Here is a 13,235-nt window from a genome sequence, read left to right on the forward strand (position 1 = left end):
TGGACAATGCAGACCAACCAACCCGATCATACAAAGAACAGTGATGAGTAAGTGCTCTAAAGTTTGTGATAAACCTAAGAGCTCCATGATAAACAGTATCCAACAGTTTCAAGCTTGTGATGGAAGCATTCATGTATATAACATCGCCATAGTCCAGCACTGACAAGAAAGTGACAGCAACAAGCCTTCTTTTGGCCTCAAAGGAAAAACATGACTTGTTTCTAAAATAAAAATCCAATTTCAGCTTTATTTTTTTTTACCAACTGTTGAATGTGAGGTTTAAAAGAGAGTGAATCATCAATTAGGATACCAAGATACTTGAATTGAGATACAGACTCAATCTCGAAGCCCTGAGAAGTAGTGATGGGTAGAAGGTTCCGTGACTTTGATTTTGCATTTGAGAACAACATAAGTTTTGTTTTGTCGTCATTCAAAACAAGTTTTAAATCGAACAAGGTACGTGGTATCAAAAGCAAGTTGAAGCTGAAAAAGTATGTAGTATGTAAACATGTAAGACTCTACCATTCGATGAAGTGAATATATAATATAATATAATATAATATAATATAATATAATATAATATAATATAATATAATATAATATAATATAATATAATATAATATAATATAATATAATTATTTATTTTTTGACCTGTTTACTATACAATATCCTGCTTATTTCACTGATGCTTATAGTCTCACATAATAAAATATTAATGAATTGTATGGTATAGTATGTGAGAAGAAAGCGTGACATGGCATGCAAGACATGAAACTAGCACAGCTAGCAATCAGTCATGAGCGAGTGAGCTACTCATTAGTGCTCAAATCTTTAACTGCAGAACGCCTCATGTCACCAACAAGAATCAAATATTCCATAGAGCTGTGTAAAGTCATAATCAGCTGGTAAACTTCCCTCACTTAACCCGTTTCCAGAAACAAAAGCAGTCACCAAATTTTGAATGAATTTGTAACATGTGGCTTTTAAATCAAGGGTTTCTAATGTAAATAAAATGGCCAGGTGTTGTCATACTCTGGTGGCCAGTAAGATGAACAAATCACAGCTGTGTGTCATCAGAGCTGATAAACACATCTGGATAACCCATCAAGTTCATATCTTAACTAGCGACATCTAAATGTGGATTCAGTCTTAAGGCAGCCAAGTGGATGATGCCTGTCTAGCTTCCCACTGAGACTCTGACAATGAGTAATAGGACTTGACAAATCAAAAAAGCTTATCCGCCATCAGACGTGTGCCACTTGGACACTGTAGTATTATATTTATTTGTTATTTTACATTATAGATGTGATAGACTTGTAGTTGAGCATATATGCTAGGCTCAGACAGGCATGAGAGCATGTGTAATACAGAAACTCAGTCCTGTGTGTTCAGTGTGTCTGCATGTTGGCTTTATTATCCGGAGCAAGGCCAACCACATGAGCCAATCAATATTATCTGTTTTTCTGTAATTCTGTATTTTTCCCATGGTGAAAAGGTATAGATCACCTAAAATTGAAATCCTGTCATCATGTACTCACCCTCATGCCATTTTCAGGTTTGACTTTCTACTTTGGAGCACTAAAGATGATGTTATCAGAATGTTCAAGCAGATTTTTGCAGTGAAAGTGAATAGGGATGGACATGCTTCAAAGCTCCAAAAATGTCAGAAAAGCATCTGTTACATTGGATACAAGTAATGCATACCACTCATGAGCTATATTTTAAATCAGAAGTATAAATGTTATTAGAGAACTGTTGCAGTGAGAAAGATTTTCTGTGAAACAATAACTTCCTCATCAGAAGGCTTGTACACAAATCACGAGCTACTGTTATAGTACTTTTATAGAGCTTTTTTTGTCATTTTTGGGGTTTGACATTGCTTGCCCCCTTTGCTTCCACTGCGTGTGAATAAACTGCAGGAATATTCTGCCTAAAATATCTTTGTGTGAGCCACTGAAGACAGAAAAAAATAATAAACAGATGACAGATTTTTCCTTTATTGGTGACCAATTCATTTAGAGCCCGGGGAGCCCCAGAGGACCAAAGGAGAGTACTAGGCGGTCTGTAAAAAAATTCTACATGTAAAACATTTATTATAATAATAATAATTTTAGGAACAAGATTTGATGAAAATATATAGAGGATAGATTACCAAACACGAGTCTGCGTCATTTGATGTGACTTTTAAAGAATAGCCCTTGTGCACTGTTATGCAATAGTTTACAGTTTTTGGAGAAACGTAACTTTGCGGAAGCAAATTAAATTGAATTGCAGAGGTTAACCTGTCCTCATTCAGTAAATGTAGCACAGGTGCAGAGCTGTTAGCATTGGCAGTATGTTCACTTCAGAGGCAATGGAATGAGTTTATTTACAATATATGATGCACACCTTTGATTTCTATTTAATGAATATTTTGCTTCCCATGCGAGTGTTTCATTAGTTGTTAGATGACAGGGATTTCTGTCATTTAACCTTATCCTGCACAGTGACATGTAGTAACAAGACTTGCTAATCACTGTGAACCTCTCTGTGTTGTAAATAAAGTGTGAATTGGGGCACAGTTGCCAGGATAAAGACGTTCAGTGTCACCACACCACGTCATTCCTGTCTTGTGAGTGACATTGCTCAACTTGACACTAGCTGTGTTGCATTGCTGGCACTCATGTCTCCTTAAATCACTAGCTTGAACTGAAATGAGTAACTTCTGATCGATTTGCCTCTGCAAATCGCTTTTGGTATAAATGCACCATTATTCTGTCTGTTGGCATTATCTTTTTATATTCTCTGCACATTTCATACCACACATTCAGGCATATTATTATGCAGTCTTCATTGTCCTGTGGGGCTACACAACACACCATCAGGTTCATCTGTTAAACCATCTTGTGCACCTTCATGTGTGATTTTATGTTGAGTTATATTTCTGGAGCCTCAGGACAGATGCTTTTGAACCAGGAGCAAGGTTTTGCTCCATAAGGCTTTGTCCTTTGCAACCCTTTCCATTTCATTTTCAGGCAGAGATGTAGGTGGGCTTATTGTGCCATCATGTTTATGTCTAGTAATTACTCTATTACTTGAAATACATAATGTGTAGGCTAAATTTAATACAGTGTGTGTAGGGGTGTTCTGTTTTTACCCACTTCCAATGCGACAATGTTCGCAAAATGTGATATTACATAAAATATTTATCTGTAGTTTTAGTTTCAGGAAAATGTTAACAACGTCTTTGCATGTTCTGTGCTGTGTTACTCCCCAAAATGTGTTAAGATGGTGACCATATATTATGCAGCATTTTATGTGCCGACTGCTGACAATGAGTCCCAATGCACAGTCCCATAACAGTCATAATTCCCGCGTCACGGATGGAGATTCACAAGTCTCGACAATGACATGTGCAATAAAGTGTAATGCAGAGAAATAGTAATCAAATTTACAACAGAAACATCTGGCTATCGATGACTATTATTGATCTTTCTTCAATAGCCTGTATCACATTACACTTCGGGATGTATTCTAATTGAAGCAACTTACAATAAAATACAAATCATGTTAACCTGCATTTTAAAGAAATTTATCATCATTTTTGGCTAGCCATGGAGGTCTAATATATATATATGTGGAAACAGTAATGCATCTCGGCGGACCACTTGTGATCAGATCAACACAATCGCATGTTAATATCAGCTAGAACCAAGGTCTCAGGTGTTGCACGCTGCCCGGTTTCACCACATCAATGACAATGAAGTTGTATGTTTTAGACAAGTGGGAACTTTAGTGTGGAGAAAAGGGGTTGGTAGTCGACCAGGAACAGCAAAGCTGATAATAGCAGCAAAAAATATCAATTCTATTTAATTCTCAAATCAATTGTTAAAATCACTTCTCACTTGAGTAGTAACTGAAATGGGCAAGTCATGAGTTGGAGAAAACAGTGTTTAAAGTGTGCCAAGATTGGGTCGGACATTTCCTTTCCTTCAATGGGCATCTCTTCTCTCTGGAGATCAGCTGTACCATTCACAGGCACCAACCAATTACAGGCAACAGTAAGGTTGTGCGGATGATGAGGTGGAGGATGAAGAACTTCCTGCCAGGCTTTGTGCAAATCTGCTCAAGTCTGGCTAGGAGTTGTGGAGTGATAAGTGCACCTCCAGGAAGATTCATATCGCCTGTTGTCTGGTGGATACTGCTCCACTAGATACATTATAAATCATTTACAGAGTCATTTTGGAATGCAATATCCGATACTAAACTCCGGCTTTTCTCCATGTTATTATTCTAAGCCCTCCAAGAGATGGAGGTCTGAGGGTCTTAAGCTTTAAAATTGAAAATTGATCAGTAGCTGAGCAGGGAAGAGTTTCTCTGTACTGAGGATGACCCTCCTCATCATTAGCATTTACAGTGTTAGCACAGGTGCCCGTGAGGCACTTACAAATACCAGCTTTTCATAGATGAGGACAGGGGACCTGTGTCTGAAAAATATTTTATTTAACACATTTCTGTCAAATTTGGACAGAGATGTTGTAATTTTTGCTTGATAAAAAACCCTCCTACAGTATGTTTTATTTACTGATTAAGTGGCTCTCAACTGGTTTTGCTTGAGGGCCTAGATTTTATATTTGATGAACAAACATGGTACCAAAATAAGTTATTGTACAAAATAATCTTTATAGTTTACATGTTTGGTTGGCACAAACAAGATTTTCTATTGCTGGAAGTGAAATCACATTTAATGTAGTCTGTGTTGTATTTCTCTATACCTTGCATTGATTTGTTTGTGGAATCTGAAGATGAGGGAATGTCACAGTCTGGCTGCATCCAAAAGCTTAGCGAGCCGACTTGTTATCAGGCAGAGACTATAGCTACAGGGAGCAGCTGTGCATGAAGGTTCCTCACAAAAATGCTTTTGGACAGACTTCTGAGGCAACATGATTCAATGATCTAAAACAAAACAGAGAGAGTTCTGATGATAAGTAAGCTAATATATAATTACTACATTGCTAATTTCTGCCTAGCAAAGAAATCTAAATTTGAGTGTTCAAAAATTAGACGGAAGTAGAAAGTGTTTGCGTCCGAACAGAAGAATACTGCCTCTTGCTAATTTTAAGTGACCGCTGAACCAAAATACTGCTGAGTTTAATTGGCACACATGCTTTGACATCAGTGGGAAGCAGACTGTTACTATTTAGCTATCCTAGCTATGCAGGATTAAATAGTTAGTTTCATTTTATTAGTAACATTGAGTAATTTACACTTTATAATTAACATTCTTATCAAATTATCATGATCCAGAAGCTGAGAACCAGAGTTGCCAAGTACACATATTTTTCACAGTTTTTGGCTGTTTTTATTTTATTTATTTATTTATTTTTTGTTAAAAGGGTTGCATTTTTTGGGCTTATTTTAAAAACATTTTAAAAACACGTTTCTTTACCTGTATGGTCGCTGTTTTTCCAATATATTGTTATGGATGCATTAAGAGCACTGTCATTTACATTTAAATTTAATTATTTAGCAGACGCTTTTATCCAAAATGACTTACAAATGAGGAGAACAATAGAAGCAATCAGACGGATAAGAGAGCAAGTGCTGTGACAAGTCTCATTTAGTCTAGCACAGTACACATAGCTATTTTGAATAGAATAGAATAGAATAGAATAGAATAGAATAGAATAGAATAGAATAGAATAGAATATGTAAGTGCTAGTATTAGTTTGTCAGGTGCTGGCAAAAAATATTTTTTCGAAAATGGCCAAAGACTCAGCTGTTCAAATTGAGACAGGGAGGTCATTCCCCCAGCTGGGAACACTCCAGGAAAAGGTCTGTGATAGTGATTTTGTGCCTCTTTGGGATGGCACCACAAGGTATCGTTCACTTTCAGAACGCAAGCTTCTGTGGGGCACATAAGTTTGAACTAGTGAGTTTAGGTATATTGGTGCAGCGCCAGGCAAACAACGTTTTATTTTATTTTATGGGTGCCATTCTATACACATACAGAAAAGCCAAAAGAATTATACATGGTCCCATTCAAAATATTTTGTTTTTCTCCTGCAGGAGATTGGATCTGAAGATACCACTGCACAGTGAATGAGGATTTCTCCAGAGGGGACCAGAGAGCGTGTATGTGTTTTTCTTCAGTTTGAGTGTCTGAAGGCAGGAGACACTTGCTGGAGGAGTTTCTCGGCATACATCGGCATCGAGCAGCAGCGGCCATTTTCACAGACCATGTGGTTAGCGGTGTGCAAAAACCGTCTCGTTTTGCACCAGCAGGACTGCTGCAGTGGCAGGGCTCACAATGTGTCTCTGTGGATATGGATTTTTTGTTGGTGTGTGACGCTCGTCAGGGGACAGAGCTACCACCCAACCGTGAATACGCAGTATGGGAAATTACGAGGTGCACGGGTTCCTCTGCCCAGCGAGATCCTGGGACCAGTGGACCAGTACCTTGGCGTGCCATACGCCGCCCCACCTGTGGGGGAGAAACGCTTCCTTCCTCCTGAGCCACCCTTGTCTTGGTCGGGGATCAAAAACGCCACTCATTTCGCGCCAGTGTGCCCGCAAAACATTCACAACGCCGTTCCGGAGATCATGATGCCAATCTGGTTCACCTTTAACTTGGATATAGTTGCCACTTACATACAAGATCAAAACGAGGATTGTTTGTATCTAAACATCTATGTTCCAACGGAGGATGGTGAGTGTGTCGGGTATAAAAAAGAAAAAATAGCATCTCGCTATTACATTCTGTCACTTCCTGTGTTGTGTTTGAAGCATGAGTTGTTGTCCGGCGCATGCCGTGTCTGTGTTCACCATTTTCACTCCTCATCTTGACTTGATCTGCCATTAAGTCTGTCCATCAACTCAACATCAACTTCCCTTCCATGCCACTGTTACGGGTTCCTCTTTTGTGTTGTTCAAGAGAGCAAACCAAAAAGAAAGAAAGAAAGAAAGCTAGAAGAAAGTAATCTTTTTTTAATGTAAGAGCTCAGATTCTAATCTGACATGAAGTTTGGATGTAATGATCTTGGTGCACCTCCCTCTCCTCACTGTCTTGACTGTTCTGGGGATTAGCGATCTGAGATTAGCTTGCTTGATGCCAAAATGAGCCTTTTGTAGAGTTGCAAAAATGTTCTGGAACACAAGAGGCCTGTGGCATCAGTCCTATCCATGTAAGACCCTTTACTGTCCCACTTTCTTCTGTTAACGTTCAAAGCCTGTCTTGAGGAATTTAAGATCTTTAAACAAATTCTGTGATCAAGTTGAACATTTGCATTCGCAAATAACACCCCAGCACAAAGAGTCTTTCTTACAAACTCTTACAGATTTGAAAGCATAAAGTGCTAGCTCTGTTCCAAAACCTAGTGAGTTGCCTTCTAAAGACGCGAACATGCTAGAGTATGCTGAGTATGCTACCGGTGATAGCTTTAGTAGGATAACCAAGTACTGTTTGTGTAACCATCGCTGCCAGTTGCCAGAGGCTAGGTTAGGTCATTTTATTATTATTGTTTTGTACCCAAACAAAACAAAACGTTTAAAATATAATGTTTACAGCATCTCCCAAAAAGCAGGGGGGAATAAAAAATGGCTGACATTTCTAAAAATGATTGACACAACCCCTGTTCCTTACTGAAATGCAGCCTCACAAGTGACTGATTTGGAACGTTAGCACACAAATAATGCATGGGATACTTGGCAATTGATTTCAATTGAGTTTAACATTTTGAAGTTGCTAAGCTAATGACACAGTACTCTATTAAGTAAAATAATGCCTAGTAGACACAAATATTGGAATATTGGAGTAAAATGCTGTCCAGGTAGGGCACTATGTTTTGGAACAGACCTAATTGTCTGATCAAAAGCTACCTAACCTATTTGGATTTGAAATCCATCTTACAGTGAGTCATAAAACCAAAATGGACTTAAAGGTTGTAGAGCACACTTACAGCAATTCTCTGCATCTGTTCTGAAAAAACATTTAGTGTATAGTGCAACATATCCGTGCATTTCTCATGCAAAACATGGAGTGATGCAGCGGTGCATTGGAGTTGCAATGAGGAAGAGTTTATTTTGTGCTTTAAAGGGTCTTATATAGCAGTGCATGTGAAACTAGGCTTCTTGTGTTCCAGGGTGCAGCAAATCAATTCCACCTTTTTGGGAATATTTTCTTCCCAAAAGACAAAATACCCCAGCTAACGTTCTGGTCAGGTACTCTTTGTTGTTCTTGTGGGGAGGGGGAGTGACGTTGTTGCATGTTCTCCTCAAACCTTTCTTCCAGAGCCTTATGTTATTTTGTAGTCTTTTATTCATTTTACAGTCAAAAGAATATCCAAGGAATGTGCCAGAAAACCCAACAAGAAAATATGTAGAAAAGGAGGTATGTAAGCAAGCCAACATTGGAGCGATATACAGAGAAGAGAGCGACTGGTACGTCCTCTCATGTACCAATGGGATATCTCCATCAACTACAGTGTTTTGTGCACAGAGCAACTCTGAAAATGTCTGCATATTTCTTTCAACATCGTTTATGTTAATATTTTTTATTTATTTATTAATTTATTTCAAATTGCTATACAGTGTGTATGTAGACAATGTCCAGTTATACTGGTTTATATAAGAGTCATTCTCATGAAACGGTAGCATTTGTGTTTGTATTTATTTATTTATTTACTTGCTTATTGATATATTTTGTCAGTTGATTTGAAAATATTCATATGTGTGTGTGCGTGTGTGTGTGTGTGTGTGTGTGAATTTTACTGGATTTACAATCTATTAATATTTGTATTATTAATATTAGTATTAGTATTATACAACAAGCACAATAAAATGTATATGTTATGTTGTTGAATGAACATGCAAATTGGATGATATTTAATGTATTTGTAAAAATGCTACATTAAGAGCTACAAGAGTTAATTACTTATGACTTATTACTGTTAATGATATCTGTGGTAAGTCATTGGTACACACACTGCACACAATGATACCATTTTCTGACAATGACCTATATATACATTATATACCCAATGCAGAATTCTTGTTTTAATTGACTGTACATTCAGTTTATTAAGCATCATGTCACTGGTGTCATAACACAAGCATCATACAGTAAGATGTGAGTCACTGTTGTCATACAGCTTGATAGAGTATGTATCAGAACATGTAATCTCTTATGACACGACGAGTGATCGTGAGTGTTCTTGCAGTCACATTATGGAGTTTATCATTACAGGAATCTCTGCACCAATGTCAAAATCTGCATTGTTTTAAAAAGCAAAAGCCATAGTTACAACTAATGTAACATGTTTAGAAATGCATATATACAAGTAGAAGAAACCTTTAAGAAATTCCAGTTAGGATTCCATCAAATCTTTCTTTGAACACTACATAAAAGAGTGTTTTGCTTTTTTTATTTAATCTTTTTTTTGGTTAGATGCAGGTTTTTGTAGGAATAGTGTTTACTGAGTAAAGCTTGCACTCAGTAAACAGTATTAATGACCTGACTCAGCTGAATTGGCAATCCATTCTTATTGGAATTTGTTGACTTGCATTGAATTCCATTAAATAATGTTTTAAACTTAAGCTATATAAGCAGCATCTGTGTGACTTAATAATTTAGACTCACTATAAGGAATAGGATGTCATTAATAGTAGAAAAACACTTAAACATAATTATTATATACAATAATATGGGCTATTTGTCTAAACCACCCTTTAGTGGTGAGACCTACTAGCTCTAGGATGATGAACTTCTGCTGTTATTTCTGTAAACAGCACTTTATAAGTATTGTATAAAAGTTGGATATAGGTATGCACAAACAGGCATGGTAAGTCATTTTATCAAATTAAAAACATGTTCAAAACAAATATAAAATATATAAACCGTTTAAGGTGCACTCATAATAATTTTTTGGTTATGTTGCACTGCTCAATAAGCCTTTTCCATTGCAAAAATTAACCGATGTATAAATGAACTAGATATATAGAGTAAGCCATTACTTATTTATTCCTCAAGCCTTTCATTTTTTTTATTTTTAATCTTTGAACAGTTACAAAGGTAAAGCATGTGGTATTCACATATGAAACAAAAATACATGGGAATATACTGGAAAATATAATGCAATATATTAAATAAACTAGTGCTTATATTTTTAATAAACTGCAGTATACTGTATGCATGGACAATGTATGGCTCTCTCTCTCTCTCTCTCTCTCTCTCTCTCTCTCTCTCTCTCTCTCTCTCTCTCTCTCTCTATATATATATATATATATATATATATATATATATATATATATATATATATATATATACACTGTATATATATACTGTATATATAGCAATGCTAAAACTGTCCTACATTTTTGCATGCATACTCACACACAAACATATATATATATATATATATATATATATATATATATATATATATATATATATATATATATATATATATATATATATATATATATGTGTATTACTGAATGTAAAATTATTATATTTAAGTAAACATACTATTACATATTTTTCAATATATGAAAATTGTCAATTCCTTATGTATTATTCACTATATTGTAATATATTAAAACAATATAATATTCTTTACATTTTCAATAGCATTAAATAATTTAATATATTGATTCTTAATAAGGAAATATATTTTCTTTTTGTAAGGGTTCAGCTGGTCATGTGATCTCAACATGGCTGTCCTCAAGATATACACTGGAGCTTTTATCTTAATCTTAAACAAAATGTTTTTTTTTGTTTTTTTTCTCCATGGGTGTGAAAGCTTACAAAAACAGTGAAATAGCATGCAATATCTGTCACATTTGTAGAAAGGGTGTCTGAAAAATAATGGCATTGTGTTGCGCAGGAGATTACGACAGCATGTTCCCTGGAAATCTTCTCAAATCAGAAAACTGAGAAAGGCAGCACGAAACACAAAATACCGTCACAGTCTCCCGTGATCATGTTATGAGAAAAGTAAATAACTGCTAAGCATCAAAACCAATGTCTTTACACTGTAGCAGCTGCTGCTGAACTATTAACAACGGCGTTCAGGGAAAAACTACAGTTTGGAACGAATTTGCAGTGAGTTTGCACTGTCGGTTAAATGATCTATGTGGTGTGAGGGATCTTAGGGAAGTCTAAGGGGAAGAACCCTTCCTAGAGGAGTAGTCTGTCTGTGTATGGGACAAGAACATTAATAGATGCTTAATATACTTAGATTTGCTGATTCTACAAATATAATTGCCGATGGCTTAAAATCAAATTAAAGTAATCCGTTCAAATGCAATTTTTGTTTTTCGGTAAAACGATCAGCTGCATTAAATAGTGTTAATATGAAAATTTATATTCCAATACTTAAGCCTCTAGACATGTATAATTGTAGTCCACTGTTTGCATTTTCACAGGACTATGTCTTGATTATCTAAATGGCACGTAATATATTAACATAACAGCGACTGAAGTTCAGAACTTGGAAAACACAAACATAAAACATTTGCATTAGAAAGCACAACTTGAACTGCAATCTTTTTGATCACACCAGTGCAGCAAATGTGCAGCAACATGAAATCTTATGTAAATTCCAGCAAATTTGCATAACATAAAATCATCAGTAAGAGTTGCCAGGCAACAGTATGCTTGTGCTCTAAGAGCCTGTTGATGGTCTATCCACTCAGTCAAGCTGTTTCAATCCAATTTGCTCTAGGGATTTACAAAAGAAAAATTTATCAAGACATTATGTTAGGTAGAAAAGCTGAAAATGTGACAGAATTGAGGGACTTTCAGGTTGAATGACACACACACACCTATGAAAGGTGTTACAGTGAGTGAACACATTAAGGGTGATGTAGTCGTTCTTTTACAAGAACATTAGCTTGCACAAATACTTCAGTCTATTACCAGCAGGCTGATTTAGCAAGAGCTTTTGAGGGAACAGTAAATAACAAAATCTTTATTCATCATTTGCTTTAAAATCTTATTTTCTTATCCCACAAAACTGATCCACTGACCTATCTTAAAATTGCCTTTTCACATATATATACTGACCACTTTTTTAGGTACACCTGTAAAGTGAAAGTGAAAGTGAAGTGACATTCAGCCAAGTATGGTGACCCATACTCAGAATTTGTGCTCTGCATTTAACCCATCCGAAATGCACACACACAGAGCAGTGAACACACACACACACACACAGTGAGCACACACCCGGAGCAGTGGGCAGCCATTTATGCTGCGGCGCCCGGGGAGCAGTTGGGGGTTCGATGCCTTGCTCAAGGGCACCTAAGTCATGGTATTGAAGGTGGAGAGAGAACTGTTCATGCACTCCCCCCACCCACAATTCCGTCCGGCCAAAGACTAGAACTCACAACCTTTCGATTGGGAGTCCAACCCTCTAACCATTAGGCCACGACTTCCCCAATGTTACAATTGCTTGGTAACACAAACTGCTAATCAGCCAATCACATGGCAGCAACTCAATGCATTTAGGCATCTAGATGTAGTAAAGACAACTTGCCGAAGTGACTTTGAACGTGGAATGGTTTTTGGTGCACTGTCTAGTGTTGACAGAGAATGGTCCAAAAAAGGAAAATATCCAGTGAGCAGCAGTTGTGTGGATGAAAATGCCTTGTTGATGTAAGAGGTCAGAGGAGAATGGGCAGACTAGTTAGAGATGATAGAAAGGCAACAGTAACTCAAATAACCACTCATTACAACCTAGGTAAGCAGAATACCATCTCTGAATGCACACCATGTCGAACTCCGAAGCAGATGGGCTACAGCAGCAGAAGACCACACCGGGTGCTGCTCCTGTCAGCTAAGAACAGGAAACGGAGGCTACAATACACACAGACTCATCAATATTGGACAATAGAAGATTGGAAAAACCTTGCCTGGTCTGATGAGTCTTGATTTCTGCTGCGACATTCAGATGGTGGGGTCAGAATTTGGTATTAAGATAATGAAAGCATGGATCCATCCTGCCTTGTCTCAATGGTTCAGGCTGATGGTGGTGGTGTAATGGTGTGGGGGATATTTTCTTGGCACAATTTGGGCTCCTTAGTACCAACTGAGCATTGTTTAAACTAGGGGTGCTCCGATCACGATCGGCCGATCGTTAATGAGCATCTCGTCAGTAAAGCCGGTTATCTAATCAGCGGTTAATTCCATCAGGTGCGTGATTTCACATAGAGCAGCTGTTACTACCACAGCCTACCTGAGTATCATTGCTGACCATGTC

General features: G+C 37.0%; 1 protein-coding gene across 2 annotated transcripts in view; it reads left to right on the forward strand.

The window, feature by feature from the left end:
• The window catches only part of LOC113094446 (neuroligin-3-like), a 65,550-nt gene that overhangs the window by 34,782 nt on the left and 17,533 nt on the right, over positions 1 to 13,235 (forward strand). Inside the window, exons 2-3 of one of the 2 annotated variants that reach the window (XM_026260074.1) lie at positions 6,049 to 6,688; positions 8,309 to 8,368. In XM_026260074.1, coding sequence (XP_026115859.1) covers positions 6,082 to 6,688; positions 8,309 to 8,368 — 667 coding nt within the window. In that variant the 5' untranslated portion in view covers positions 6,049 to 6,081. The remainder of the gene's footprint in view (positions 1 to 6,048; positions 6,689 to 8,308; positions 8,369 to 13,235) is intronic. The other variant, XM_026260075.1, reaches the window with a different exon arrangement.

This window comes from Carassius auratus, unplaced genomic scaffold (assembly GCF_003368295.1).
Source record: "Carassius auratus strain Wakin unplaced genomic scaffold, ASM336829v1 scaf_tig00215385, whole genome shotgun sequence".
Lineage (NCBI taxonomy): Eukaryota > Metazoa > Chordata > Actinopteri > Cypriniformes > Cyprinidae > Carassius > Carassius auratus.